Source organism: Sphaerodactylus townsendi, linkage group LG08, assembly GCF_021028975.2.
Source record: "Sphaerodactylus townsendi isolate TG3544 linkage group LG08, MPM_Stown_v2.3, whole genome shotgun sequence".
Classification (NCBI taxonomy): Eukaryota; Metazoa; Chordata; class Lepidosauria; order Squamata; family Sphaerodactylidae; genus Sphaerodactylus; species Sphaerodactylus townsendi.
In genome coordinates, this window is record NC_059432.1 from 60637085 (window position 1) to 60664432 (window position 27348).

At 41.3% G+C, this 27348-nt stretch overlaps 1 protein-coding gene across 2 annotated transcripts in view; it reads left to right on the forward strand.

The window, feature by feature from the left end:
- Window positions 1-27348, forward strand: part of CFAP43 (cilia and flagella associated protein 43) — a 66268-nt gene that overhangs the window by 18440 nt on the left and 20480 nt on the right. The window contains exons 13-30 of one of the 2 annotated variants that reach the window (XM_048506815.1): window positions 844-947; window positions 1828-1968; window positions 2625-2794; window positions 4915-5067; window positions 5555-5682; window positions 10795-10963; window positions 14514-14624; window positions 15570-15647; window positions 17269-17394; window positions 18932-19036; window positions 20094-20210; window positions 20785-20997; window positions 22433-22639; window positions 24140-24229; window positions 24336-24416; window positions 25110-25235; window positions 26730-26849; window positions 26928-27035. In XM_048506815.1, the coding sequence (XP_048362772.1) occupies window positions 844-947; window positions 1828-1968; window positions 2625-2794; window positions 4915-5067; window positions 5555-5682; window positions 10795-10963; window positions 14514-14624; window positions 15570-15647; window positions 17269-17394; window positions 18932-19036; window positions 20094-20210; window positions 20785-20997; window positions 22433-22639; window positions 24140-24229; window positions 24336-24416; window positions 25110-25235; window positions 26730-26849; window positions 26928-27035 (2347 nt within the window). The remainder of the gene's footprint in view (window positions 1-843; window positions 948-1827; window positions 1969-2624; window positions 2795-4914; window positions 5068-5554; window positions 5683-10794; window positions 10964-14513; window positions 14625-15569; window positions 15648-17268; window positions 17395-18931; window positions 19037-20093; window positions 20211-20784; window positions 20998-22432; window positions 22640-24139; window positions 24230-24335; window positions 24417-25109; window positions 25236-26729; window positions 26850-26927; window positions 27036-27348) is intronic. The other variant, XM_048506816.1, reaches the window with a different exon arrangement.

The window sequence follows — 27348 nt, forward strand, 5'->3', positions numbered from 1 at the left end:
CAGCGGAGGCAACACTGGCATCAGATGTCCTGACCTGCTGGCTCACAGGGAGTCAGGTTACAGCTGCTAGCAGACACTGATAGGAGAGGGGGAGAGAGCAGTCTTAATCTGAATCCAGAGGAACAAGTTCCAAGCAGGTCTCTGAAGAGAAAGTCAAAGGCTGAAGGTAGGCCAGGCAATCTGGTCCAAATCTGAGTTCCAAGTAATCTGTCTGCAAGCGGGTGCAGCAGAAAGCAGTCAGGCTTTGAACAGCATTGCTCCTGCAACTTCCACTTCCCAGAGCTGTCTCTTATATATCTGTGCTGTGGCTCAGTCTTGATCCTGAGCTGACTCACAGCATTCTCTGCAACCCCTGGCTTCTTTTGACTGTGTCCATCTTCCCCATACCTCTGTGCCATCTTTCGGCTCCTTTTACTACTATTATAGTACTTCCTTCTGGCCAAAAGAACTTATCTGGATTACTCTGGTATTCCCTGGTGGTCTCCCATCCAAAGACTTACCAGGGTTGACTCTGCTAATCTTCTGAGATCTGAGAAGATCAAGCTAGCCTGGGTGATCCATGTCAGGGCCTTCAAGGCTATAATTCCCTAATAGTTGGCCAGTTTAATGGCAAATGGCTCCTCGAGTCCAAGCATTTCCCTCTGTCAAGATTAGAAGACTAAGCAGTCCCTAAAGGCTAAATTATAAAAATAAAAGTATAGGGGGAAAAAACAAAAGACATGTGTAGGGAGTGAAATTTAAGTCCCTAGTGTCTAGGTTTATAGGTGAGGTTTTGTCACTTCTTTCAAGTCAAACACTGTGGTTACATTTAAATATATTATTTTTGCTCTTCTCTTTTTTAAGCTATGAACAAAGTGGTCAGTTTCTTATAATAGGAGCTTCTGATGGATGTGTCTTTATTTTAAATGCCCTGCCTTCAACTTCATTCCAAGTTCTTGGATACATAGGTATGTATGCAAAATTCTTGAATATTTATTTCCTGTAACGTTGTCAGTAACAGCTGTGAATGGTAACTATTAAGATTTCCTCATAATTTTAAATAACAGACCATGCTTTTTAGAAACCATAGGTTTTACTGCAGATATTTTTTGTTTAATGCCAAGCAACATCTGCTTTGATGCAACCTTTATTTAAAGGCAATTTCTTGAGACTGTGGATGTTTGCTGAAAACCTGATAATCTTTGCTTTGAGATTTAAAAAATCACTGTCTACCAGTCTGATATAGCCCTAGAAGGGATTTTGAAAATACTATGGCAGAAGTTAAATGTAATAACTCACATATTCCACATGTTTTTATGCTGCTGTCAGGGTTTTGAAATGTTGATTAATACTCTCATCATTTTGATAGTAGTAATAGTGGAAGAGCATATTTCTTAGCTATACTGATATTTACTAAGTCAATTCAGATTGTTGTTGTTATTTTTGAAAACTCAATCTTATTTTTCTCTATAAGATTCTTTTTCTGTACCATATTAGCACTAAGAAGAATGGAACCCTTGTACCAGCAGCTAGTATTCTCTTTAAAGATTTTCAGCATAGCTTTAATAACAAAGTTGCTCTTAGCTCTTTAATGTACAACTGGGCTTTTTTTGTTTTTGTTAACAGAATTTTAATCTCTGTAGGAAAATTGACTGTTATTTTAAATATAGTTCAATTGGAGGGGGTGTTTATACACATAAACTGGGTGCAGGGTTGTAGCTACAGTGATTAGAAATACCTCTTAATGTAATAGAGTTGATTTCCCAGGAACTGAATGCCTGTAATGTACCCGAGAAGGGAGGAATACAGTACTTTTAGTTTGAAATGTTGGTTTCTTTTTCATTTCAGCGTTATGCCAAGCGATTATTGACCTGACTTCACTTTATGATGTAGAGAAAGAGACATCTGAAATTATTGTACTCTTTCGTGATCCAGACACCAAAAGAGCAAAATTGGAAGTGTTTAGCCTTCCCGAGAAGATCATCTCAGGTAAATATCGCACAGTTATGCCCTGTACTAGCCATTTCTCTCTAATCAATACATGGTTGATGTCTCTTCTAGTTGAGCTTAGACAGCTAGACTATCTTGCGTAAGGGAAATGAAGGGAATGTAGAAGGTTTTTTTATTTTAATTCTGATACCATATGGTCACCATTCAACGCTGATACATTTATGGAACACTAAGAAGGAGGATGAACCCAGAAGGACAAAGTGACTTAACAGATACTCAGTTATTTATGTTGACTTATAACTTTTCTAGATATGTAGATGAGGTAACTTAATAGAACAGAATATCATTTTTAAGTCATATTTTGGGTGAATTTCCCCTGTGCTTTGCTGTACCAGCAGCCACAAGGAAGTTGCACAAACCTATACCTGTGTGGAATGTTTGGAGCTACTGTGAGCGTGCATGGTGCAGTGACTATGAAGACTTTGCAAATTCAAAGCTTGCTCCATCTGCAGATTGTTCCTGATCAACAAGCCAGATGGAGACTGTGCACCCTTCCTATTTCGTGTTATTAGCATACTTTAAAACATGGCTTCTATATGTCCCAACTAATATTTTAAGAGGGAGGAAATGCTGATATGGAAATGTTTGCTGTCTTCCCCCTCTCCTCCTCACTGTGGCTCTTTTTCACTCTGCAGATAATGAAGAGTGTATCAGTGAAAGGGGGATGTTAAAAGACCAGGTCATTTGGAAGCGCACCTATGACTTAGATTGCCCTCTGAGTTCTGTGGTCAAGCGGAAGGACACCACTGTGTATGGCTATGACAGCCATGCCCCTTTCATCTGTAAATACCATTTTGCTTCAAAGGTATGATCAGGTAGAACAAGAGAACAGTTAATTAACTGTGCTTCTTTTACAAACAACCAAAACCCTTTTCCGAAATGAAACGCTTCAGCCATTCAACAGATTGGATGTCTTTTACATCTGTCACTGAACTCTCTATTAACCATCCTTAAAATCAAAGCAGGTGCCCCCCCTTCCTTAAAAAATCTAGTCTGGACATTTTACTATCCAGCATCTTAATTTGCGTCTTGGTTAGTCCTCCAGCCTCTGGTTTGGAGAGGGGGCATTTCTGATTCATGGCAGGGCCTATTATCCTCATTCCCTGCATTTCATTCATACTGCAAATGGAGCTCTTTTTACTACTTTTCCAATTTTGTATTAATGGAGGTGGGAGGGAAAAGTTGGGAAGACTTCATTTGTAGCAGTGAAGGCTTTGGAGGGGACTGGAGCCCTCTGTATGCACAGTACATTCTAGGGACCAAGGGATCTTTGGAGCAAAGCCAAGATTGCTGAGGCTTAATCAGTAGCTACTCCTCCTCCTTTACTGATGAATTTATTCCTTTGTTTGTTCATTTATTTGCATATTATTTATTTGTGTATCTTTGCAGCCAGCATCCATAGAAAAATACTGCTCTCCCAAAGCAGAATATTATCAGCAAAGCAAGGCAATGCCATGCTGGGGGAGCTAGGCCAAGCAAGATAAAACAGGGCAAGTTGAGGTGAAGAGAGGCACTGCAAGGCAATGCAGAGATAGCTTCCTAAGGTAAAGCCTGTGGCTTGCTCTATGGGATGCAGAACACTTGCAGGTCAGAGCAGTGCTTCAACATTAGTCTGGAGTCAAGTGAAAATTTAAATATTCCTCCAGATAACTATATTTCAGCCCTGCCTCCTATGAAAGGCATGATGGTGAATTAAAAGGGGCTGCGTATTGGAATGAGTGTTCTAATGGGACAGCAACTACTATTGTTTCAGGGCTCATGAGACACTATGTGCAGCTTTACTAGAGCTCCCAAACACTTGGGGGGGGGGGGGTATTCTCAGAATCCAAAGAATGGGGAAGAATTAACTTTAGGAGCAGGGGATGTTCCGCCTTTTGGTGCTTCTTCCTGTCCCCCAAAGGGATCTCTGAAGAGTAAACCACTTCCTCATGCTCTGATTCCAGAACTCTAACTTCCTCTACCTTGAAGTTCTTTCTCCCAGCAGGTTGGGTTTAGAGTTCTGGCCCATGCCCTGCTTTTTGGTCACACAACAGACTCTTCTCCCCAGAGTGGCTTACAGAATAGCATGAATTGGAAGTATCTATCAAAGACAAAAGATAATGAACACATTAAAAACAATGGAACATGTTAATATTTTGCACCAGCAGAATAAAATTCAAGAAATTCAACCAGATACAACTATACAAATGCTCATAGTGTTAGGAGGCGGAGGATCTAACGCAAATCAAGATCCCTGTTAAACAAAATAGTCTTTGCCAGGTTGCCAAGAGAAGGACAGTGCCAAATATGAATCACAGATGAGATGATTCCATTGTTAGGACTAAATACGTATTTTGCAAATATTTATAAATCATATGTTTGCAACCACAATGCTGTCAGCGACCACAATGCTGTCAGATTCAGTATCTCTGCATGTGCAGAAATTCCCTATATGGGGAGGGAATTTATTTCAGGGACAAGCTTGCATATGATAAAGTGGGCTGTAGCTCATGAAATCTTCCAATAAATGCAGAACCCTTAGTTCTGAAGGCATGGGGAGTGTGAATAGGAAGCATTATGGAACCTATTATTAGCTATGTATTGTTGACGGCTTTCCCAGCCAGATTCAACTGGTTGTGGTGGGTTTTCTGAGCTGTGTGACCCTGGTTTGGTAGATCTTGTTCCTAACTATTCGCCTGCATCTGTGGCTGGCATGTTCACCTGTGATCTACCAGACCATGGCCACGCAGCCTGGAAAACCCACCACAACCAGCATTATTAGCTTGTTTTCATAAAGTTTAATATGGCTTTTTCTGGAGGAAAAGAGATGCCCATCCCTCTGTTATGCTTTGCTTTCCCGATCAATTTTCATTCTATCTGACCTGAGCATCCTTTGATACTGTCACCACTGCATCTGTTACTTGGTATCACCTGCTTGATTTACAGATAAGCTGGAAAGATTCACCAGTTTTGACTTCAGAGAAGAGGATACCAAGCAAGCAGTTTGGACGAGCTTTCCTACGTTTGTCACCCCATGGCAAGTGGCTGGCTTCAGTAGCTGAGAGTGGAGTATTAATTATCCATGATGCTGCGACTTTGGTAATTGTCTATGTAAAACCTTTAAAACTTTGCAGCCCCACATAGAGCATATTATAACAGTACAGTCTGGAAGTCACGGTAGCATGAATCAGCATGGCTGAGTTAATAAGGGGGCAGTTTAAAACAAGATGTAACTCAAAGGAAGTTTCATATATTCGTAGAGTTCCACCTACCATGTAACATTGCCTTCTTAACCATAAACAGTTGTCAGATATCCACTTCAACAGAGCTGCTCAAAATATTTTATGTATTTGAGTTTTTAATTACAAACCTCCCCAAGCTGTTTGGTGAGATGAGTTATATTGCATGAACGTCATTGGGATGGTGCCAACCTGTTATGTTCTCAGTCTTGTTACCATAGATAACAGGAAGGAGAGCAGGCTGGAAGAACTCACATTTCCTCTCTCCAGCACCATCCCTCTCCAGGGAAATGTCTCTCCCCTTCCCATAACAGCCAATTTTCTTTCTCTTTCTCCCTCTCTCACAGGACACTCTTGTTCATGAGCACTGCCATTCCTATCATGAGCATGGAATCAGGTCAATGGCATTCTCCCTGAATGGCCAGCTCATACTTGTCAGTGGTGCAGATGGAGCCATTGTTTTGCTGAAATGGAAGTATGTATGGGTTGATGAAGGATGTCTAAGTATTCAGGGCACACAGTTTTTGCATTTAATGAGAATCAACAGAAATGTCGACCTTGGCAAAATGTTGTACATTACAAAGCTATTGCTTGTATACAAAGGCATACATTACCAAGGCCATTGCTTTCACATCCTGCATGTGAGCTCCCAAAGGCACCTGGTGGGCCACTGCGAGTAGCAGAGAGCTGGACTAGATGGACTCTGATCTGATCCATCTGGCTTGTTTTTATGTTCTTATAAATAGAGCAGTGGCTGTATCACCAAGTACAGAGCAGGTAGACTGTATTTTGGAATTATATCAGTCATCAAGATTGGATTACAAAAGATTCATGGTATCGATAGCTAAAAGCATAATACTTTTTTGCATTATATTATGTGACATCCAATTATGTGACATTATATTATGTGACATCTAGCTGCTTTAGGTCCCTATTTAGGTCCCTAGGAGAAAGGTGGGGAATAAATGAATTAATTAAATAAATAAAACCATTAAGGGTGTAATCCTGCTCTTGCTAGTTTTTGAGTATCTTTTCAGTTAGTCTCTGGAAGTAGCAGAGAAGAGTAGCAGTGGAGAAGAGGAGTGGGCTAGAAAGAGCTGAGTGAGCTCTGGTTTTCTTTTTAGATGGCTTTTCTCAAAGCCACATCTTTTAAACAGTGTATTCTTAACAGGGGTTTTCTCTTTTTTTCTCCTTGTCCTGGGGCTGCTGAGGCTGCTGAGAGGTGGGGCTTTTCAAATTTTTAAATCTTTTCAGTTAGTCTCTGGAACCAGCAGCACGCGCCTAACGGTGCACGCAGATGTTTTACTAAATAAGAACATATTTTAAGGGATAGTAGAAGGTATAGAAACCTTAAGAGGGAGGCACTAATTAAAATCAGTATTTGAATATCTAAACAAAATTAGATATGAAGGCAGGAAGCCAGCAGGGGGCGGGGGCTTTCCAGTGTTTTGCACTGTCACGTGTATGACTATCTGCCACTAGGACAGAAGTCATCGGTGTGCCCTCGCTGCAGTGAGCTCCTGGCACTCAGGAAATGTGTCCGTTCTCTTGAAGCCAAGGTGGCAGACCTGGAGAAGCTGAGAGAGGCAGAGAGGGCAACAGACGAGGCTTTCAGGGACCTAACAGCTGGGTCCCACTCCCAAGGTGACATCTCTTCAGATGTCATGGAGAATGAGAGTCTGGGGGACGGAGGGTGCCAGTCTGAGGTGGTGGAAGATGCTCCCTTAGATGGGACCCCTTCCTTAGCTGGTGATCCGATATCCTCTCTCACTGAGGATACCCCTCGAGGAGGTGGGGGCTTCTTGGTGGGTGATTCGAGCATTAGGAATATAGAGAGTTGGGTTTGTGAGAGGCGTGATGACTGCATAGTGACTTGCCTGCCTGGTGCGAAGGTTGCGGATGTCACGCTTCGTCTAGATAAGCTGTTAGTGCTGGGGTGGAATCAGCAGTTGTGGTCCACATTGGTACCAATGACATTGGGAAATGTAGCCGGGAGGTTCTGGAAGCTAAATTTGGCTGCTAGGAAACAGGTAAAAATCCAGGACCCCTAAGGTGGCATTCTCTGAAATGCTACCTGTTCCACACGCAGGGCAAGCTAGGCAAGCGGAGATACAGGGTCTCAATGCGTGATGAGAAGGTGGTGTAAAGCAGAGGGTTTCAGATTTGTCAGGAACTGGGGAACCTTTTGGGACAAGGCAGGCCTGTACAAAAGGGACGGGCTTCATCTTAACCAAAGAGGAACCAGGCTGCTGGCTCTCAACATTAAAAAGGTGGCAGAACAGCTTTTAAACTGATCCTTGGGGGAAAGCCGACAGGAGCTGAGGTGACTTAGGTTCGAATACAGTGTCCATGGGGATGCAGACAGAGAGGAAGGTTTTTCTAAATCAACCACATACAAGCAAGGAGCATAGCAATGTGATAAGTGATAGTGTCTACAAAAGGCTAGAGGGCAAAACACATAAATTCCAGGTTAGGGACAGAGACAGAGTATACAAGTGTCTCTAAGCTAATAGTAGAATCCTTCAACCTAAAATGGGGGAGCTGGAGTACAGAGTTTTAAAGGAGGACATTGATATAGTGGGCATTACAGAGACATGGTGGAATGAGGAGAACCAGTGGGATGCTGTTATCCCAGGTTACAGGCTCTACAGGAAGGATAGGAGAGGGTGTATTGGGGGTGGGGTGGCCCTCTACATCATAGAGAGCATAGTGTCACATAAAATAGACAATGCAGGGGGAGCTGATTCCTCTACAGAAGCACTGTGGATATCAATACCAGGGATGAAGCATAGTTTAACATTAGGAATATATTATTGTCCCCCTGACCAAAGCGCACAAGAGGATTCTGAAATGGAAAAAGAAATTAGAGAGGTCAACAAAAGCAAAAATGTAGTGGTAATGGGTGATTTTAACTATCCCCATATAAACTGGAAAAATGTATGTTCAGGTCATAGTAAGGAGAGATATTCCTGGGTATTCTAAATGACTGTGGCTTAGAACAGATGGTTGTAGAACCAACCAGGGGAGAGGTGATCCTAGATCTAATTATATGTGGAACCCAGGACCTGGTGCGGAAAGTCAGTGTTGTTGAGCCGATGGGGAACAGCGACCACAATGCTGTCAGATTCAGTATCTCTGCATGCGAACAAGTGACAACTACTAATGTAGTTACATTTGCCTTCAGAAAGGGAAATTTCTCAAAGATGAGTGGGATAGTACGCAGGAAGCTGAAAGGGAAAATCAAGAGAGTCAAATCTGTCCAAGATGCTTGGAGGTTATTTAAAAACACAGTTATAAAAGCTCAGCTGGAATGTGCTCCGCAGGTTAGGAAAGGCAGCGCCCAGTCCAAAAGAAAGCCACCATGGTTAACAAGGGAGGTTGAAGAAATTATTAGGAAAAAAAGATGTCTTTTAGAAAATGGAAGTCCAACTTAACTGATGAAGAAAACCAGAGAAAACACAAATGGTGGCAAAAGAGAAGCAAGTTAGCTATAAGGGAGGCAAAAAAGGATTATGAGGAACGCATGACTGCGAACATCAAGACCAGCAACAAACAGTTCTTCAAGTACATCAAAAGCAGGAAGCCAGCTAGAGAAGCAGTGGGCCCATTAGATGACAAAGGAACAAAAGGTGTGCTAAAAGATGACAGGAAAATTGCAGAGAAGCTGAATGAATTCTTTGCATCTGTCTTCACCCAAGAGGAGGTGAGGAAAATTCCTGCACCTGAACCAAGCTTCTTAGGAGGTGAATCCGGGGAACTAGCGAAGATAGTGGTAGACAAGGAAGAAGTTCTGGCAGCCATTGATAAACTAAATGCTACCAAATCCCCTGGCCCAGATTGCATTCATCCAAGAGTTCTTAAAGAGCTCAAGCATGAAATTGCTGATGTTCTCACATTAATATGCAACTTATCCCTGAAATCTGCCTCCATCCCTGAAGACTGAAAGATGGCCAATATCACACCAATCTTTAAGAAAGGGTCGGGGGGGCGGGGGGGGGGGCTGGGGCTGGAAATTACAGGCCAGTCAGTTTGACATCTGTTCCTGGTAAATTAGTAGAATCTATAATTAAAGATTAAAAAAATTAAACAGGTAGAAAAGCAAGACCTGCTGAGGAAGAGTCAGCATGGCTTTTGCAGAAGCAAGTCCTGTCTTACAAACTTACTAGAGTTCTTTGAGGGTGTAAACAGGCATATGGATAAGGGGGAACCAGTGGACATTGTCTACTTGGATTTCCAAAAGGCTTTTGACAAAGTTCCTCACTAGAGACTGTTGAGACTCAGCAATGAAGGAATAAGAGGGGAAGTCCTCCTATGGATTAAAAACTGGTTCAGGAACAGGAAACAAAGGGTAGGTATAAATGGGAAGTTCTCACAATGGAGAGATGTAAGGAGTGGTGTCCCCCAAGGATCTGTTTTGGGACCAGTGCTCTTTAACCTATTCATAAATGACCTGGAAGTAGGGGTGGGTAGCATGGTGGCCAAGTTTGCAGATGATACCAAATTATGTAGGGTGGTGAGAACCACAAAGGATTGCGAAGAGCTCTTAGCGGACCTTGATAAATTAGGTGAGTGGGCTAAGAAATGGCAAATGCAGTTCAGTGTAGCAAAATGCAAAGTGATGCACATAGGGGCAAAAAATTCAAACTTCACATACACACTACAAGGGTCAGTGCTATCAGTCACAGACCAGGAAAGGGATTTGGGCGTCTTAGTTGATAGTTCCATGGGAATGTCAACGCAATACACGGCAGCCGTGAAAAAGGCAAACTCTATGCTGGGGATAATTTGGAAAGGAGTTGATAATAAAACTGCAAGGATTGTCATGCCCTTATATAAAGCAGTGGTGCGACCGCACTTGGAGTACTGTGTTCAGTTCTGGTCACCACATCTCAAAAAGGATATCGAAGAGATAGAAAAAGTGCAGGGAAGGGCAACGAGGATGATTGAAGGATTGGGGCACCTTCCTTATGAGGAGAGGCTGCAGCGTTTGGGACTCTTTAGTTTGGAGAGGAGACGTCTGAGGGGGGATATGATCGAAGTCTATAAAATTATGCATGGGGTAGAAAATGTTGACAGAGATAAATTTTTCTCTCTTTCTCACAATACTAGAACCAGGGGGCATTCATTGAAAATGCTGGGGGGAAGGAAACATTTCTTCACACAACGTGTGATTGGTGTTTGGAATATGCTGCCACAGGAGGTGGTGATGGCCACTAACCTAGATAACTTTAAAAAGGGCTTGGACAGATTTATGGAGGAGAAGTCGATCTATAGCTACCAATCTTGATCCTCCTTGATCTGAGATTGCAAATGCCTTAACAGACCAGGTGATCGGGAGCATCAGCAGCAGCAGGCCATTGCTTTCACCTCCTGCATGTGAACTCCCAAAGGCACCTGGTGGGCCACTGCGAATAGCAGAGTGCTGGACTAGATGGACTCTGGTCTGATCCAGCAGGCTCTTTCTTATGTTCTCATGAGTAAACAGGAATAGGGTGAGAATGTAAAATCCTTTGGTTGGGCTATTATTCATGGCAGTTCAAGGTTATCTGTTTTCTGCCGTCTTGGTTTTTCTTTCTTTTTTCTCCAGGAGGATCAGTGAGCGCAAACTGAGGGATGCAGCTGATTTTGGGAATTATCTTCTTAGCAACTTAAACAACTACATTTTCCAGGAGAATAGATTTCTAGCGAAGATGCCAGAATGGACAACGATATCAGGAATAAGTTCAGAATCTTCACTCTTTCAAAGTGATTCTCAGGTCTTACAATTTTGAGTATACTAGATTATGCACTGAAAATGCGTTGAGTGCTGAAGAGTTGAGAAACAGAACTGGATAATTGGTTAACTGGCTCAACATTTTTATATTATGCCAAAAAATTGTGTTTGCATCTGGATGAGACATATTTTATTACTTTATTTTTATGCTGCTAGTCTTTGTCTGCTCTTCTTTTTTTACTCAGTGTGGATCCCTTTTAACTGTCTTGTTTTATCTGTGTTGTTTTATCACTTTATTCTTTTATGCTGTTAGTCTTTGTCTACTTCTTTTTTTAATCAATATGGTTGCCTTTTAACTGTTTTGTTTTATCTGCTTGCCATGCCAAAAAAGGTTGTTACCTGGATAAGTAGTTTCTTGTAAAGAATATAAGAACCATCCATTAGCCTAAGCTGCTTCACAGAACTATTTAAGTCTTGCAATATAGTCTGTTGTGTGAGAAAATACAACAGATTCTAGAAAACTATTTTTCTTTGGCTTTGCAAAAAGCGGGGGTGGGGGAGGAGAGAGCAGGGTGTATGTGAAGATGGGGAGAATTTTCCCCATATCCACAGGCACCCCTCTCCCCACTTTTCAAAACTAGATCCAGGCTTTGCAAAGGTGGAGGAGTCAGCAGGGGGCCTGTGAAGATGGGGAGAGTTCTTCCCATCTCTATAGGCATCCTCCCATTTTCAAAACTGGATCCCAGGTTTGCAAAGGGGGGCAACAGGGTGCCTGTGCCTCCCCATCTCCATAGCCTCCCCCCCCCCAGTTTGAAAAGCTGGATCCCAGATTTGCAAACCAGGGGTTGGAGCCAGCAGGGTGCATGTGAAGCTGGGGAGAGTTCTCCATAGGCACCCCCACTTTTTTCTTCTGTTCTCCCTCTTTTTTCTCTGCCTCTTATCTATCTTTCTGCCATCCTACCCTAGATCTCTCTTTCTCTTTGTGCCCCTTCTTGGCTGCTGGTTGCTCTTCAGACCTTTTCTGTGGCTTTCTGGGAGGTGAGAACTCTTCCCAGAAGTGAAGGATGGTGGGAGTTGCAGTCCAGTTGCCGCTTTTTTTCTCGGGAAAGGGGACTCTCTGGACTACATCTCCAAGACTACTTCGTTTTTTCTGGTTCATTGTCAGGATCATGTTGGACAATTATATATACAGATGAAATGTGACCACCCCATTTTATACATTCCGAGCTCCTTGGAGGAAAATGTATACATGAGACAGAGACCTTGAATTGTCAGCTTGATCCATGCTGGCCATTTCCACACAGGTTATCTGTCCTATGTTTGATGCTGTTAGGAAGCAGGGATATTTGCTGTTCCCAACAATACTGAGGTGTATTCTTGTGCCTCCGAGAGCTTCCCCATCTTTCACACAACCCAATCTTTCCCAAATTGCTTTGCTGCAGCTTTTGTGGAAAATCACATGTGGGGTGCCATATGGGTGTGGTTTTTTCCTGTGGTACCCACATGGCAGCCATTTTCCCTGCTTCTGTCCCCACACCAGCCATTTTCTTCCCTGTGTAACTGGGTGGCTTTTTAAAAATCAGCAATTGAATAGCGTTATATCACTATAGCATGATAACAGTATATCACTATAACAATATATGTACCAGGTTTTGTAAATTCCCAGGTTTTGTTTGTTTAAAAAGTTTCAATCCCTTCCCATTGCAGAGATGTAAGAAAACAGGCATATCTCTGTGATGAAAATTATTAACTTAAAAAAAATGAAAGCTGGGAAATCATGGAACCTGTTAAAATATTCAGTTGATGATATATATATGATATGATATATATAAAAGCCCTAGTGGCGGGGGAGAGGACAGTGGCCACTTCCAGGGACAGGGCAGGGAAGCAATAGCAAAACTGCCATAAGGGATCCCTTTTTCTATTCTGTGCTTTATCGGCAGCCGCAGAAGCAATGGGGAAACTACATAGGTCTATACCCACATGGGAAATACATTGACACGTCTTGAGTGGAAAGTGTCTATTGTGATGATGTTTTGCAGCACTTAAGAGCCAGCATGGTGTAGTGGTTAAGAGCAGGTGGACTCTAATCTGGAGAACTGGGTTTGATTCCCCATTCCCCCATGAGCAGCAGACTCTTACTTGGTGAACCAGATTTGTTTCCCCACTCCTACATTCCTTCTGGGCTAGTCACAGTTCTTTCAGAACTCTCTCAGCCCCACCTACCTCACAAAGTGTCTGTTGTGGGGAGAGAAAGGGAAAGGAGTTTGTAAGCCCCTTTGAGTCTCCTGACAGGAGAGAAAGGGAGGTATAAATTCAGACACTACTAAAGAAGTAGTAGTTCAGAATACCTTCAGAACATGGGGAGAAAGTAAGGAAATAGGAGGCAAGGATTTCTAGGATCAAGCATGATCCACATCAGAACAATTATATGCTTCACCTTCTAATTTTTTTTAAAAAATGTATATCTTATATTTACAGTCACTTTGGTATAGTTCTACTAGAACAGGGGTAGGGAACCTGCGGCTCTCCAGATGTTCAGGAACTACAATTCCCATCAGCCCCTACCAGCATGGCCAATTGGCCATGCTGACAGAAGCTGATGGGAATTGTAGTTCCTGAACATCTGGAGAGCCGCAGGTTCCCTACCCCTGTACTAGAAGAAGAGTTTGGATTTATACCCTGCCTTTCTCTCCTGTAAGGAGTCCCAAGGCAGCTTACAAGCTCCTTTTTCTTTGCTGACCATACAACAGGCACCTTGTGAGACAAGTGGAGTTGAGAAAGTTCTGAAGAACTGTGACTAGCCCAAGGTCATCCAGCAGGCTTCGTGTGTAGGAGCAGAGAAACAAATCCAGCTACCACTTGAGAGTCCACTTCTTATGTGGAGAGTGGGGAATCAAATCTGGTTTTTCAGATTAGAGTCCACATGCTCTAACCCAGGGGTCTGCAACCTGTGGCTCTCCAGATGTTCATGGACTACAATTCCCAACAGACCCTGCCAGCATGGCCAATTGGCCATGTATCATGTGCACTGTGACATCATTTCTAAGGAAAACCAGAGGGTTTCTGGTGATTCCTAGAGCTACCAACATTGTCTGTAGGAAGCCTCCAGTCATAGCTGTAGTCCTGGAAGGTCTTGCTGGCAGGGGCTGATGGGAATTATAGTCTATGAACATCTGGAGAGCCACAGGTTGCAGATCCCTGCTCCAGCCACTACACCACACTGGCTCTCAACAATCCTACTGGGTGTGCCACTGGAATTGACAGTTCTTTTCATGAGTGCATATAGGTTCAATTACTGCAGTAGTTATTTTATTTTATCATATGCATTTATTTCAAGCCAAGGGCGGAGCGAGGGGAAACTGTGCCCAGTGCATGTGCACGCCCTGTGCTCCTGCCACAGCAGCACCTACCCCAAAACACACCGACAATGGGCACTACGCCACTGTTTCAAGCTGCGGCACTTGTAACAAAAAAACCCCAAAATTAAATCTCATTAACTGCTGAAACTGCTGAAAAGCAAACACTGTAATGTATTAGGTCATAGGAATTGTAAGTAGATATTACAGTCTGTCTTAAATAATTTGTTTCAGACAAAGTTTAAGAAACGATCAATTGTTGAAATTGGAGAGGAAGATGAGCTTTTCCTTCTGACTCAAGAAAAATTTTCTGAGGCAACATGGGTAGATCAGAAAACAAGAAAGGTACTGCCAGCACAACAATGAAATCTTAGTTGCACACAGAATTCCCATTTTTCTGTTATTCTACCCTGTGAAGAAGCCTGTCCTCAAAACCAGCATGGTGTAGCAATTACAGTAACGGGTTAGGTCTGTTAGATCCAGATTTGAGTCTTTGCCATTTAAGCTTACTAGATGTCCTTGAGCCAATCACCCTTGGCCATAGGAGACAATATTATGGATCTTGTAAATGTCATGGTTGGGGAGAAAGGAGCCTTTCATCCTCTTGTACTAGAGAATCAAGCCCCCACAGCAGTTCTAAAAGTTTTTTTAAAAGGCCATGTCCCCATGATGAACTCAGGGATGCAGTATCGGCTACTTCGGCTGTCTTTCTCAGCCTAACCTCTTCAGTCTAATCTATGCCATAGTATTGCTGTTGAGAGAATGAAATGTAGGGGGAAAGAACAATGTTGTAATCTCCTTACGGAAGTTAAGCAGCGAGGTTGTATCTGTGCTGCTACCCCACTTTTTCTGTCAGTTGTGCCTCTCTTTGTGCTAGTAGACTGCTATGCTGCTCAGTTGCAGACTACAGCAGTACAGAATTGCATGTGAATCAAAATTGAGATGTTTTCTGACAAATAGATCACTGACGCGCTCGATCGAGAGAAGTGACGTTGAAAAATCGGAGCAGCGGACCCTGCATTAGTGGGACAACGCTAGGAAGAAGAAGAATTTGGGGGAGGGTCCAACCTGCTGCTTGATACTAGTCAGCGTTAGAGGAAGAAAGATGCTGCTGAGCTCTTTCTTGATGAAAGCAATAGATTGTAGGACTAGTTTAACATTATTTCCCTGTAAGAGGTTACTAGTGTTTTCTTTCATGTATCTATGCCTAAGCTTATATGGTATTGTTAACTATTACTCTGTTCTTTTCCTCTATTTCTTTCTACTTCTCATCTCTCTGATATATGCCAGGCTATTGAAGAAGAAACTGCCAAATTCTCTGGGAAGAGAAATGAAGTGAAACAAGGAATTAAAAAGCTCCGTAAAAAGGTGAGGAAGAATTTTCAGGCTATTGCTGAGGGAATGGGGAAGATACTTTCTCTTCAGCTTGGCTATCGTTCTGTGGAGATCATGATGACGCTGCTTACTTAATTGTGGTTTTTGTACAAATTTGTATGCAGGCAGTTTTCTTGGTGCCCTTACAGTAGCCAGAGCCACATGGGAGCTGCAGATATATGATATGATCTTACATGGGTGGAATTGATGCAAATGACGGCCCCCTGAAAGGCACCAAGAGCTGCTTGAGAAGGATTCCTGAAAGGCACCAAGAGCTGCTTGAGAAGGGCAGACAACACCTAATTTTTAGCTTAGCTTCAAATTAGATGTGCCAGTCGTAGAGTGTGGCACATGCTTCCTTTCATGTACGCATCCTATTCTCAAGTAAAGAATGACTTAGGTTGTCTTAATCACAATGTAACAAGATCACACACAGAAAAAGGGAGAATCCCTTCAGCCATCGGCTCCAGCTGCTTTTTTCTGTATGGAACTTAACATGCACACATGACTGGAGGTGGGGCGGAATCCCCATTGCAAAAGTTGAGCATAACCCTTTCCACAGCCTGTGTGCTGTCATGGTAAGATTCAATAACCCCTATGTTAACCAACTATACAACTTCAGAACAGCCCACATCACTAAAGGAAACATTTTCCTAATTCAAACATGCAAACAAAATGAATGTACAAATTCAACCACTAACTGTGTATCTGCACATACAAATATGCAAGAGAAATGCCCAGTCATGCCCAGTGCTGCTGACACTCTATATTTTAGGTGTTCCAGTGCACAACAAGTAGCAGAGTTTGTATAATGGCTCCTATGATTGCCCTTCTCTCATCTGCTTAGTGATGAGCACAGTACTATTTGTGACTGGAGAGATGGAAAGTACCTCCTGTTCCTTCTATCTTGCCAAAGTTGAGGAAATAGACAGTACATATAGTGATCCAAGAGGTGGACTATCCCATTATGTTTTGTCATATTTGAATCCTTTGAAGTAGAATTCATAGAGCTGTCCAGTTTTATCCTCACAACAGCCCTTGGATGTGAAAGAAAGTTACTTGCCCAAGGTCATCTATTAAACTTGATAACTGGGCAGGGATTTGTTTGAGATTACCACATCCAGGTTCTCTGTGCACCACTAGCTTTCTATAGGAGCCTCTCTTAATGCAATGTCAAGGATAAACTGATATTTGCTTGATACTCTAGAGCTGTGGCTCTAGATATTTGCTTGATACTCTAGAGCTGTGGCTATGCTAAACTCCGCTGCTTCATATTGATGTATTTGGGGCTGTGTAGGGATGGGTGGAGGATGATGATGTATGAGTCTGAAATTGTGTGCATCGAGGAATGCTGCTGTAAATTTCGTTGTGCGTGCACAATGACAATAAAATGCTTATGCTTATGCTTATGATAAACCAGGGTAGATGCACTCTGGCCCTACTGTTTGTCTGGCCCTACTGTTTGTCTGGCCCTACTGTCCTCTACATTCTTGGAAATAGATGTACTTATTGCACAAAGAGTAAAGTATTTGCAGTTCTTTGTACAATGTCAATCAGTTCTTAGTGATATGGCTCCATTACTGATATCTTTCTACTTAAAATTTTTAAAAAACAGATTCAGGAAATGATGTTTGAAAATGCAAAGGTACCTAACATTGAGAAACTGGACCAACAAGAATTCGACTTGGACATAGAAGAACAAGAAAGACAACAAATAGAAAGTGAAAAAGAAGTGACACGGGTATAGTATATATGAGGGCAAGGTGGGGGCTTAACTTGATAGATGCTCATACGGACACTGCAGAAATGCCACTGGTTAGTTGTGGGGAAAATTCTCTTTCTAAGGAATAGCATAAGGTTGATTACATTTTAAAATATTCATCACTGAAACACTGGATGTGCACACTTCTGATTCCTAAACTTTACATTTATTTACTTTTACAATGTACCAGTATGTGATATATAAATTGCATTGCTACAAACAAATAACCATGCCTTCTGCATCAGAAACCTCCAAAACCTACCAGCAAAGAAATCTAAATGTTTTTAATCAATAGAAGTGGGAATGGCTGCATAAATTACAGGTTCCTGTATAACACTTTTGACTTTTTGAATGTCCATATTTATCAAAGAATGTGGAGAGATGTGGTCGAGAGAGATAGGGACTATATGTATACTGATTGTTACATTGAGGTTCTGGAGAAGATTATTGAGTGGGGAGAATGATGAAATAATTTCCCACATTGGTGGTGTTATAGCTTTGTTATTGCCTGTATAGTAATTGCTGCAGTTTTCAAAGGCCCAGACTAAGAGCCAGCCTAAGCTGCTTCCAGACAGGGATGATTTTCCATATATTTATTTATTTATTATTAATTACATTTATATACCGCCCTCCCCCGAAGGGCTCAGGGCGGTGAACATGAATATACAAATAGAGCACAAATAAAATCAATAAATCTCAAATCGTTAAATAAATCATAGTAAATGGCTCTATAGTTTTTGAATAATTAAAACCCCATTAAAAGCAGCGTGTTATAGCTGGTGTTGGTGCTACAAATATAGCTGGTGTTGGTGCTACAAATACAGAGGTATTTAATTTGCAATAGCAACTGAGCCATCCAAGAAGCATCCTCTTCTCCACTGTCATTTCATCCTATCCTACCAGCTGAGTTTTTGAGGGTTTTTTTAAAAGTGGTACAGCAACAAGAAGCTGAGGAAAGAAAAATAGAGCTGATGGGAGCTGGATCTTTGATAACGTGCACCTTTGCATCCAGAATGCCCAATAATGTATTTCCAGGAATGTCTCTGTACATAAAACTGCTACTATAAGTCATATTTTTCAAGACATTTGCTTCATTATATTGACCACAGCTACATATTTACACACCTCAACTCCTGAGATGAAAGAATAGAATGATTTCGATATATTCAATATTTGATCTTTTATATATTTTTATATATATATAAATATATATCTTTTATATATATATATATATTTATATTTTAAATTTCTAGGCCGCCTCTTCCCCGAAGGGCTTTCACACTTTTATTTTGTCATAAGTTAAAAACCTAATGTTTTTAAGGTCAGAAATAACATTCTTGGATCTGTAGAACACAGGATTGATATAGCCTACCATTTCACCTTCATCTCCTGTGAAACGACGTAAGGTTAATATTTGGGATGTTCCTACAATGTACAATGTACAAGTATAGTGTTGTCTATGAGCAATAATTTCTGTCCCTCTCCCCATTTGCTTTCTTTGGTATTAAAAAAAAAGATAAGGAAGGATATAGAACTTGAAAATCTGGCCAATGCCTATTTACGTGAGATCATCAAGAAAGACTGCTGGGATGCCATGTCAGTTAAAGGTCGTTCTGTTCGGGTAATTCCTTTTGCCTTTCACACTTTTATTTTGTCATAAGTTAAAAACCTAATGTTTTTAAGGTCAGAAATAACATTCTTGGATCTGTAGAACACAGGATTGATTTTACAAGATGTATGTCCAGTAATCATTGGATTGTCAGTAGAATTTTGTTGCTATCTGAAGGGCTACAGAACTACAAATTTCACTGAAACCAAGTATAATTTTTTCATCTAACCAACATTTTGGCCCAATTAAACTATTGTGGAAGGTAAAAACAAATAAACCACAAGACTAGAGTTGTTGTGTTTTGGGTAGTTTAGCAGGGGAAGAGCAATACATTACTTTTGGAGCTCTCTGTGCTCTTGCTTCTTTATTGGTATTAAACTGGTAGAGAAACAGAAGGAACCATGGGCTGGCAACTATTATCACTTTATTTTTCTCCTGGCCACTACATCAGAGGTTGTGTGTCTGTTCACTCTCCCTCATCTTAGCATTGGAAGAAAGAGAATGCCACCATTTTCAGCTGCCTTTGTCCAGTACTATAATTCCCAATTGAGGACATGTAGAATGTTCTGTATGGCAGGGATTGAGAAGGAATAGGGAATGAATAGCAGCTACATGGATACTTCACCAGTAAGGCTGTAACCACGTAGACTTCTTGAAATGAGAGAACTGTGACACTATGACAGGGGGTCTTGGTTGTCTGGAGATCAATTGTAATAGCAGGAAATCTCCAGGAGCTACCTGGAGGTCAGCAACTCTATTCAAGACCTGGTTTGAAGCGCTATGTAAGCAGGAGGCTCAGGATGGGTGTTCAGTTTAGGTTTTGTATCTAGTAGCTTTAAGAAAATGGAAATATACTCAGCTGAAACTGTACTAAAATGCACAAGAACGTCACAAGTACACGAGTGCTTTTTGATATCCACCGGATCAGCGCTGAAGATGTTCCCCGTGGATTGCACCATTCTGCCAACTTTGGGTTCTGAAGTGTCTTCAGTCCTTTATATCAGTTGTTGTTCTTTGATTTTACACTTTAAAACAGGATGTTTCACCAGGATAATTGTTCTTCCCACAGGGCTTTCACTTATCATGTGAAATACAGAATTATCCTATGAAAGAGCGGAGCCATGAAGAGCTGGCCTTCTTGAAAAAAATTCTGCATATGAAGAAGATTGAAAAGGCTGATCTGAAGGTGGATCTTTGGCTCCCTCTCAAAAGATATTCCCAGTCAGATGTGTAAACTTTTATAGTGATCTCATAATGCAAGGTCATTCTGACATATGTTATCCAAGTTGACATGTTAGATTGAACAAAGCTTGTATTTAAAACCCCCAATGCCTTGTAAAAGAACTGAGTTCAGTAAATTCAGTTTTAAGGTAACAGTTTTTAGCTAAGTTATGTCTCGATCTCTGAGTTAATTTTATTTCCTGCATCAGCCAAAGGTCACTGCAGTATCAATATAAAACATAAACTTCTGCCACATCCTATTGTAAACAGATAATATAAAGCAGCATGATCAATGTTTTCATCCATAAATGTTTTTCCAGCTCATCATAATTCTCTCTGTCTTGATTATTGCTTTGGTTAGAATTTAGCTCCTTAAATCCCTCAGTGTAATTTTGGGATTTCAACCTTTCTTTTTTTTTTTTTGTACAGTAGCTGTAATTTTTTTTATGCAGATGTGTACACCATGTTCAACATTCTCATTGTGGCATCCTATATACACATGTTTTTAACACTTTAAAATGTATGTTTATATTTTTCAGCTTCGAAGGGATATTGTTGATTTTGAGTCTCATGCTCCAGTCACTAAAGAAGAAGGAGAGAAGACAGAAGAAGGAGAGAAACAGGATGAAGAGGCAATAGATGCTCTGGAAGGGAGCTTGAGTTCTCACTTTGGTGCAGATACATCTCTTTTATATTCCCAAATGGAAATGCACACTCGGGAAGAGAAAATCAATCAGATTATATTACTACGGGTACGTTTTCATAAGTGTTTCTTAGTTTGTTATCAGTACCTTGTCACCCCCTGTAATATTAGAGTATTAGGATGTGGACATCCTTTGAATAATGGCTGCTTCTACATGAAGGATTTGCTATGCTCTCATTCTCAGACTGGAACAGGGTATTTTCTGAGCCTTCACACAACATCATCCTTCTGTGGTTTCCCCTTGTTTGTTTGTTTGTTTCCCAAACCTGTTTTGCCCACTTTATAGAGAGAAAGATCCCACTCTGCCCACACTGACACCATTTCTTCTTTGTTCTCATTCATCATCATCCCCCCCACCCCCACCCCAATGTCTTTGTTAGGTTTTTTTGCCGGTAGTAGCTCTATATAGTTGCACTACAACAATATACTTCTCTTTTTTAAAAAAATGGCTGGGAAAAAGCTCTCTGGCAGTGTGGGAGGAAGAATATGGTGGGTACAAGAAAATACTAGGGGAAATAGTTTACTCCTGTGAGGCTGCTCCTTTGTCATTGTTTTTGCGCCTGCATTTTTGACAGCAGTGAGGGCACAACAGAGTGTCATCCCTGTCAGAACATGTGTTTAGATGGGACATGATCTAAATGACAGGTGGACACTCCCTCCTGCAAGTGCCGTGTGCATATCAGGGCTGTGTGCATAACTGGGTAACGTGTGCAAACACTGATAAGGCATGGGCATCGGATTGGCACCTGTTTTGTATATTAGTTGGCACAGACCACTGAGTGAAAAGAGCTCGGAAACACCTGTGTCTGGCGGAGCACTTTGATGGTAGTTAGCAAATAAACAGAACTGCACGGTGACTGTGTGTCTTTCGGTTCTTGTTTGCATTGCACCCTTCAAGGTGTCCTACTCGCGTGTAAGCCGCTGCTTCGACAATCCCCATGTGGAAACAGCCACTGACACAGCTGTCACGTCGTTAGAGCAACATTTGTTTGAAGCCATGACATGTTTTAAGCTTCATAATATTCTTCTTAAAGCAGAATGAAGAAACTGAAGGGTGATTTTGCAAAGAGTTTTGAGTCTATATTGAAAGAAATAGTCTCTTGGGTTCAAAGTATGGTAGCCAAAAGCATCTGATCAATCCTGGCCAAATATCACTTGCGCACGTTAGCTCAGTTAATGATAGGTCAGGCACATATGTAGTCTAACTCTAAAGTTGGATTTTCCACTCTTCATTCTTTTCAACTGATGGTTATCAGCGGAAGCCAGCAAAGCATGATTCCTAACAACAATTAGTCCATTACATTTCTGTACAGAGTCACTCTAGTCAAAGCCTTCATGGCTTTACTGTGTAGTGGAGTAAATCTGCAGAGGATTGTACTGTTACTTTAAGATGTGCTGTTAATCACCATGTAAGTTTTAATATGAGGATTTAGTATATATCAGTAATCCTTGAAATATTGCCATCTTCTTTTCTGATATTACAGGATGTTATTTATAATGTGAAAACTGCCTTTAATAATGAATTTGACTCAGTTTCTCGAATGAAGGAGTTGGAGATTGCACGTGTTAAGGAAAGGAATGTGAGGATCTCTGAGATCCTGAAGCAGTTGGAGATCCAAGAGGAGATCTGGGAACCAACTTTGACAAATAATGAGACACCAGAGCGAGATCTGATAGTCCTAGATTCAGAGGTGACTGGAAAACAGATCTTTTTTACCTTTGGTACTGCTAATGGAAATGTAATTTGGGGATCTCTTTTGCCACCTGAATGCCTTTTGGAGGCTCCACAGCAGTGGCCCCATCCCTGGCTGCCTAGAGCTCTGTATTGGGCTGTAACAGTAGCATCTATGAGGTGAAGTGGTCTCACCTTCAAGTATTAGATCCAGGCCTGGCTTGCTTCAGAGGTGAAATAAAACTCTGTCTGATTATGCACAAAGTCTTTGCTGTGTAGTGGAGGGCAGTGTTCACCACAGCAAGTTTTCTTGTACGGATGTATTTTATGGAGCCCCACTTTCACTTTCCATTCTCTTCATGAAAACTCTTATAGCACGATTTAAATCTTTCTTTGCCACCAGAGTGGGGCAGATTTGCCAGTGGACACAGCTTTGCCACAGACCTCTTCCCTCCTCCCATGGCCAGCCTTCCCACACTCTCACAGAGCTTTACACACCTTCCCCCTCCCCCGTCCTTCATTCTGTAAGCTCCTTCCTGCTTCCCTAAGTGCACTGATCCAAAGATTGATCAATCTTTCATATGTATAGTGGGGGGGAGAAGCACTCCTCATCTGTGTTCAGTCTCTCCTCCACCAGCACAGCCTCAGCACAGCACAGCCTCATTTGCCAGGTGCCCTGGAGCCTCCCCACTCCTCCCCTCCTGCTGCAGGTTAATTCCTGCTTCTCTAAAGTGCACATATTGAGAGATCGCAAGATTGATCTTTTAAAACAAAGTAACAGCAAAAAGACTTTTGCAAGGAACAGTACAAGCAGACATCTTTTTGGCTCCACCCCACTTCTCCTGTTCTGTTTCTGCCCTCCCTGATGGCTAAGAGGGCTTCCAAAACTGTATTTCAGGCAAGACTCTGTATTAAAATAAGTCTCTCTCTTCTCATCTTGCAACGGCCATAGAAATAAAGAGTCTGTGTGCATGTATGCATGTGTGTTGGGAGAGGAAGGGGGTGGGGGAGAGAATATCAGCTGTGTGCCTTTAAGGTTGTTGATGGGCAAAGTAAAGAGAACCAGGAGATGCCAAGACCCAGCATAGTTCAGCGGACAAACTACGCTTCGGCTGTGGATTATTTCCTCATGTGTAAACCAAGAAATGCGAGGGGAGCCAACTGTGAGCCCATTGTGCAGAGAATAGGCTCGACATTAAGTGTTCCATGTGTAATGGACCTTTATGCCTTCACATTATTCTCTGCCCTTTCACCATTACTGATCCTGCTGCCTATGTTTATAAGATCAGGTTTAAATTGTTTGTCAGGATAATTAATCTAAATTAAGGGATTTTGGGTATTCTCCTGGAATGGATCTTTTGTGCTGCAGAATCAACTGGGCCTGAGAGAATTCAGCATTGCTATGAAGCAGGGGTATTAAGGAAATGGGAGAAAGTTGTCATCCTAATTAGGGAAATTAGTGAATTCAAAGACAATTTGATTTACAGAAAAACTGCCTGTGTTTCTTTTATTTCTACAGATCAAAGTAGAGAAGTACTTGACCCCAGTTCAGAAAGCAAAAGAAAAAATTATGTCCAGGATTAATTACAAAAGGCGTCTTGCTGCTATGGTAATAAAATGAAATGGTGCCTTGTTTACTGTATTTATTTTTATCTTCTCTGATATCATGCTTTATCTTCACATAGCTCTCGTTTTAATTTTGCCATTATTTTCAGGGGGATAGAGCAAGAGAACGTGGGCTTATGGACATGATGAATGGAGTCCTTGAAGTCAAAAAAGAAGACATTTTGAAGCTGGTGAGCTATGTTTCCCTGTTGCACTTAAGGCGAGGGTTGACATGACTATGAAGAAATATAATGCTCACCTTATAACTAGAACTCTTAACACTGTGCCAAGAGAATGAGTGCATTTCTCCTGACTACTCTACCTTACAAATAGGCCTGAATTACAGATGTCTTGCTTCTCGCCACTTCAATCACCCAGATTAGAGACAAGAAACTAATGAAAACATATTAAGGGCTACCTGATCCATATAACACTCAGATTAGGCCCTAGAGTAACAGAAAATGGAATTGGTGAGGTTCAGCTATAACTGAAGTCTGGTGTTCATTCTGAATCAGTCAATACAAAATAACTATCCTATGAGATCATCTTGTACCAACAACTTACAAATGCATTTGATTTGAATGTACTCAGAGAGGACAATCAGATATGGAATCTGTGTCCATCTACTAGAAACTGAAGCAACTACAACTTCTTATGGCTGTAATTCAGCCAGTTTGAAATAGTCTGTGCAATATCATTGAGCGTCACATTAAAATAACATTTAGAACCTCTAGCTGCCAAGCCTGTAACTAATCATTTTCAATGCACTTTGCAGTTGTGCGTAATAACAAAATCCACTTGCAAACCATTGTGAAAGTGCATTATTCTGCAAGTACAGAAGGGGCCAGACACATCTAACATTGCTATTTGAAACTTTTTTTCAGGAGATCCCACCACCTCCTTTTGCAGCAAAAGTAGAGAGTCTCTGGAATGAAGATGAGAAAAAAGTGTATAAAGAATATGAGAAGAAAGTGAAGGAACTGAATGAAGAAAGAGAGAAATACCGAAAGGTAAACAGAAACAAAATGATCAGGAAGACAATCTCCTGTGTTGTGTATTCTTTTAAGAAAGGCTTGCTACCTAATCAGATGGTCTTGCCAATATCCAAAATGATTAGCTAATATAAGACAAAATAATAGCAAACACCTTAGTAGTTTTGTCTAGTATTTGGTGCTGGTAGATTTTTTTAAAAAACTATCCATATTAGCCTATTATAAGTAAAGGGGTGTGGCGTGTGGGCATTTTTTTTTTACAGTGCAACAGTGCTAGGTCAGCAGGAATGGTACAAGCCTTTGCTTCCTCTTCAGGATGGAGAGTATCAAAGTAAAAAGGATTCACATTCCAATTTTATTTGAAATGTTTTGAAGATCTTAGGTGTTTGTGCAATTATTATTGAGGAAGGCTTTAGCCCCACTTCATAAATCATTACCTATTGTACAACAGACCAGAAAGCAACTTCTGGTTTGGATTTATCAACTGTTGAATGTGTGTTTTTTGAAATGTTATGTCATTGACCACTGTGGAAGGCCATAAGGGCCAAAACACGTATGGTTTTGCTGGTTATATGGTACATTCATTAATTGTAATAACACTTATATAGTCATTTGTGAGATTTATGTGCAATATATGTTGGGATCTGATTTCCAGAATCTATGTCTTTAACTATACATTTTTATTCTGTGTAATGTTTACACTAATTAAATATATATTTTGATAATATTGTACATCTGAGTTAAAACTATACAGTTTGTGTTCCGGAACATGTACTGCTACCCTTGGTGTCAGCCTTTGGATCTTAATGTTGCCTCAGATATAATGAAAGTTGTTGGAAAGTTAGTATACTTTTGGGATGTGATAAGGGATTCTGGTTGATAGGAGAAAGTATTTGGCCAAACTAAATATGTGGGCAGGGGAGAGAAGCATGCAAGTAACCAGCTGGAGGCAGAAAGAGCTAGTATAATATGATGGCTAAGAAGAACAGACTCTAATCAGGAGAACTGGGTTTGATTCCCCACTCCTTGACATGAAGCCTGCTGGGTGATCTTGGACTAGTCATAGTTCTTTCAGAACTCTCTCAGCCCCAACTACTTCACAAGGTTCCTGTTGTGGGAAGAGGGAGAGATGACAGTTGTGAGCCACTTTGAGATACCTTATGGTAGCAAAAAGCAGGATATAAAAACCAATTCTATTCCTTCTTCTATCTGGAGTCATAACACGAGGTAGATCTGGATAGAGTAAACAAAAGCAATGCAGCACTGGAAACCAGACTGCCCTCCTCAGCCAGGGACACAGCCACAGAAAAATATATTGGAGAGGTCCACATAGGAAGCTGTTGGGGATGCCCTTGGCTGAAAGTAGTGATGGCAAATCAAGTTCTGCCTTGGAGTCTTCTAAAACCTTAACTAATGGGGCCATACAATAGGTAGGAGAACTTGGTTTCCTGTTTTGCTATGGTCTGCACAAATCCACTCACAATGACTACACTGAATATTGCTCTTCCTTAGATTCAGGAAACTGAATTGAGGAAGCTTCAAAGCTCTGTTCAGGAAACGACACAAGCATTTGATGAAATTTTGAACAGGCTGTTTGAGAAAAAAGTCAAGTCAGAAATGATTATATACCAGGTGAGCTCGAGATTTCATATTTGCCAGTGCACTTTCCCTACAAATAGTAGTCTGAATGTTCCCTCTGAAATTTTACAGGAGGAACTCAAAATAGCCAACCTCCTGTACTCATTGCTTTTGGATGAAGAGCTGAGCACAAGGGAAGCTGGGCTCAATCACTATCTTGAAAAAAAGAGGAAAGAAAAGGTAAAAAGTGTTTGAATTTGAGGGAATAACTAGGTTTGAGATTAAAGATCTGCCCAACCATCTACAAACCATCTATAAATTCTCAATTGACTATCGGCTGTGAGGCATTTCAGAGCTTTTTTGTAGATAAAGTCGCGTCCCTCCGCCGGGACCTTCCGGCCACAATTGATACAGTAAAGGAACTCGAGGCTCTGTCGCCGTCTTTGGGTCCAAGTCTGGACCGGTTTTTCCTACTCTGTGAGTCCGATGTTGACAGGGTCCTAGCTGCTGTTAGACCTACTACCTGTCCTCTGGATCTGTGCCCCTCTTGGCT